The sequence below is a fragment of the Parasteatoda tepidariorum genome, chromosome 11, assembly GCF_982258835.1.
Source record: "Parasteatoda tepidariorum strain Cologne lab strain chromosome 11, Ptep-v5.0, whole genome shotgun sequence".
Lineage (NCBI taxonomy): Eukaryota > Metazoa > Arthropoda > Arachnida > Araneae > Theridiidae > Parasteatoda > Parasteatoda tepidariorum.
Window position 1 is genome coordinate 5490563 of NC_141765.1, and position 4604 is coordinate 5495166.

The following is a 4604-nucleotide window of genomic DNA, read 5'->3' on the forward strand; positions in this document are numbered from 1 at the left end:
TTGTAATATTATATAACAGAAATAAAAAACCCTAGAGAGAATGTAAGATTGACTTTATTTGGACATTTCTTGAAATTTTGTTATCTTTCTTTCCTGGTGAAACAACTAATTAATTTCTTGAAAATGTTTCAAGAAACTAGCACTTTGTGCAAATTTTTAAGTAGTTGCATTTTTTCATACTAACAACTTTTAATTTAGTTTAAACAAAATTTAAACGTTGATGATTTAATGGTGAGAAATGAGCTAATATGATTTTACCTGCAAATTGGGAACATAGTATAGTATATTAATTTCACTAAATAGTTTGCTAGTTTATAAATGTATTTCGTCGGTAAACTATATATTTTTAACAGATCTTAAAATAAATGTTTAAGAAAACGAGCATTACATAAAATGCGTATTATTACAAAATGTGAATAAAATAAAAAAAAATTGCTTTGTTGGTTGATTATATAAAAACCAGTATGTAAATTAAAAGCACTTAATTAAATAAATTAATATTTAATTAAATGCCAAGTTAATAATTTCTAACAAATAAAATTTCTATTCACTGATGTTGAGAGTAGCTAGAAGCATTACTGGGTATGCAAATATTTAATACAAAGTAAAAATGTAACTACATTAGTAAATATTTACATGAAAAATCCTTCAGCTCTCGTAAAAGAAAAACTGTTAGCTTAATGATTCGCTGAAAGTGTATGCACTTTTGTTATTTTCATTCAGAAATTAAGGTAAATTAACAGACAGAAGTATTTTCCTCTGTTTGACCATAAACTTATTGCTAGAAACATTTTTTACTGTTTTTGTTTTGAAATTATTCACAGCTAGTACGATTTGAAAACTGAGAATACAAAACTATACGGTGTTGCAACCAATTACAACAACCATAGCTTTTAAACTATGAAAAAAGCTTAAACGGACATTGGAACTCTGTGTCGGTACTGAACACTTTATGCGTGAATGATATTTTAATGTTCTAACTATCCTGGGTCATCGACTGAAGAGTGTAGGATACTAGAAATTTTTTATGTGTTGAAGGATTGGAGGAAACATTATGGTATCAACACTAGAAGTGGAACCCTGTTCCGTTGGTCACGACCGATTGACCGATTAGCTCTATCAGCTACAGCATGCCCGGAACAAAATATTTTCATGAGGTGAAATTAGTTGTCGCGAATAGAATTCTGATTCTTAAACTGAATTAGATAAAAACAATCAATAAACGATTTTTCTACACTTAACAGTTTCAATATCATCTTTGATCTCAAGCAAAGAGATCGAGATAAATACAAGAGAGCCAAGGAGAAAGTTGCATAATCATTTCTTTGTCTATTTTAGTAATAAGTGAACAATCTGGTGTTTTCAAAATCCTTCTTCTAGTTTGCATACACTCGTAAAAAAGCTTAAATTTAATTCACAAAATTTATAACTTAGAATATACAAGGAATGATTTTAAGATATAAAAGATATCAAACATTTGTCATATGTAACGTCATAACCAATTAGGGATTGCGTATGATTGCATCTCTTTACATACATTCAACCAGAGGCTTTCTAGGGCAATTTGAATGTCTAATAATTGAATCAATAAACATTTTGGAGAAAAGAATCAGGTTTTATGAGTGATTTTCAATGAATTAAAACTAAAAATATAACTTTCTAAGAAAGGTTGAAAATGTCTATTATTAGATTATAATTAAATTAGACATAGCTAAGTGGAATTATTGGATAAGAAATGAATTAGACATATTTAACTATAGACACAGCTTACTAAAATAAAAATAGGGGGAGGAACAATCATAGCCAATTGTTAACTATAAAATCATAGCCATAGCCAATTAGAATAATTATTAGATTAGAATTAAATTATATATTGCTAATTAAAACTATTAGATTATAAATTAAAACTATTAGATTAGATACTAGTTAACTATTGACATAGATAAGTTGAATTAAAGAAAGGGTAAGGAGTAATCATGGTTAAGTGATAAAATATAAAATCTTGGTCATAGCTAATTATAACAATTATTATATTAGAATCAAATTTTACATAGTTCCTTATAGCTAATTAAAGCTTTCGAATTAGAAATAAATTAGAAATAGTTAACATTAAACATGCCATAATCGGTCAAATGACCGTTTAAGAACTCTTGCATCGAAAATGCTCTCATCATCTTATCGTTTTTGCACATTTCAATTCATGACTTTTTCTAACAGTTATATACAGTTAATACTCTATTATTTTTTTTATATTTTGCTTGTTTCGAATAAGACTGTTGCGTAGACTGCGAATAAGACTGTTGCGACTTGTTCTGCGAAGACTGTTGCGTAGTTAGTTCAATCAGAATAACTGTGAATTCAAATTTCAGGAAAGTACCTAAAATTTTAGATAGGCATTTTCGTGAAAGAAAAAGTGACAAAAATTAAATGTTTTGTTAAGTAGCTTATATTTTATTTTGATAGCTTTGTTTCATTTCTAACTAACTGTTAGTTATTAACCAGAAAAATGTCGAAACAATCGAGACAGCGCAAGTTCTTAGAAGAAATAATATTAATTATAAAAATAATATATAAGTATTATAGTTCTTGAAATTATTCTTATGTATTCTCATAATTATAAGAATTATAGAAATATTGATAATGAGAAAAAATATTCAAAGCTGAGCCCCGTCCCGCCCCCTAGCGGGGACATCCGGGGTGAAAATTTATTGATCAACAAAAGGATGCAAAACAATTTCCAGTTTGAAAACAAAAGAAGATGAGAATTTACAATGATAAACATGAATAATAAAACAAAATAAAGGAATAATAAATAAATATAATTATATTTAATGCTTATCCTAAATTTTAGTTGACATTCTATAATTTTAGTTGACAATGACTTGTATGCCTTAGATTTGAATTGAGACGAATTTGATATAGCATTACATGATTTCTTAAGTATCTTTGAATATTACTAACAACAACAATCTGAAAAAGAATACAGTATATAACATTGGATCCAAGAGGGTAAACAGGTAAGTGAAAGATTGTAAACATTAAAAACATTGGATCAAAAGGTAAATTAGATAAGCAAAAGCAATTTAAACGTAATAAAACATTGAAAACATAGAAATTGAACCAACAGGCTTCCAGAATATAAAATATAAAATATCATTGAACCAAAAGGATTCCAAAGTTAAAAACAAATAAATAGCAATGAAGTGAAATGAGTAGAATTAAAAGAAAGCATTAAGAGCATTAAGCTGTTTGTGGCAGGACAGGTGGTCGCTATGCAACCCCGAGAGATGTTAATTAGGTGCAAAGATCTAAATTTGATTCATATGAAGAGGGTCCATGAGATCGTGTGGTGTCATTATATCTACCAGGGTACGTTTAATAATCCCAGTGATAGCATATTTTTGTGCTTTAGATCGGAACCAAAGAGTCAAGTCGTTCATATTACGAAAGAGATTTCCTCGGAGTGTCCGGAATTTGTCACATTCGGCGATTAAGTGTTTAAGAGATTGATATTTTCCACAGTATTTACAGCTGGCTGTAGCTTGGAATAGCCTAGCTTGATGGTCGCCGAAAACTCCGTGGCCCGTGAGAAATTGATTAAGAAAGAAATCGTTGGAGAGTCCATTCTCCTTGACCATTGGGTAGAAGATATAGGTATGTCTCCCCTTTGTTGTGGTTGACCACCTGTCCTGCCAAATTGCGCTGCTTACCTGCCTCAGTCTGTAATTGATTTGTGGTTTTGAAAGAGGATAATAGTGATCAACCCCGCCAAGAAGAGTGCCTTGTTTGGCAAGTGCATCAGCTTCCTCGTTGCCAATGTCCCCAGAATGTGCCTTTACCCAGTTGAGACAGCATGTTTTATATTTGACCATGTTCTTAATTTCTTCCACAAGTGGGTCATTCGGATTTGGGTTTTCTAGCGACTGCAGCGAGGATTTAGAATCAGAGAATAAATTAAATGCATTAATATTTTCAGCGTTTGCCCATGTGATTGCAAGTTTGATGGCAGTGAGTTCGGCGGGGTATACACTTGCATCGTTATTAAGTCTAGCACAGTGTTGATAAATGGTGTTGTTATTAAGCTTCACCAAGAAACCACAGCCCACTCTATCCTCGGTCAACCCTGTATCCGAATTTGTTATTTGTTTTCTACTGCCGTCTGTATAGATTTCATAACCCACACCCCTCGGTGAGCTGTAGCCCCTTTCTATCATCTTGAGATCCAAGGGATTATGGTGTACTGGGGTATCTATCGGTAAGGCATCTAGTTCTCTGATTTGGAAGTCGCTATCGAAAATGATTTGCTTATCTCGCGTCCACCGATGTTTCTTTATAGTACAAGTCTGTCTAATTTTTAGGTCGATGGGGGGAATACCAGCAAGAATTTGGAGAGCCTCTGTGCTGGTGGTGGAGTAGCATTTGGGGATATTTAGAAGGGGGATGCGCTGTATGGAGTTCTACTTCTTATTAATTTTCACGTTATTTTTATACCATACAGAGGCTCCGTAAGTGATTTTTTTCTCAATAGCTCGGAGATAAATTTGCTTAAGAATGTTTGGGGACAAGCCCCAGGTGGCTCTACTGAACTGTTTCATTTTGTTGTA

The 4604-nt window shown here is 31.8% G+C and overlaps 1 protein-coding gene across 1 annotated transcript; it reads right to left on the reverse strand.

The window, feature by feature from the left end:
* Positions 1–3308: 3308 nt before the first annotated feature.
* LOC147801203 (uncharacterized) lies at positions 3309–4214 on the reverse strand. The gene has a single exon (XM_087155185.1). It carries the CDS (start codon positions 4212–4214, stop codon positions 3309–3311), a length of 906 nt encoding a protein of 301 aa, XP_087011311.1.
* Positions 4215–4604: the final 390 nt, after the last annotated feature.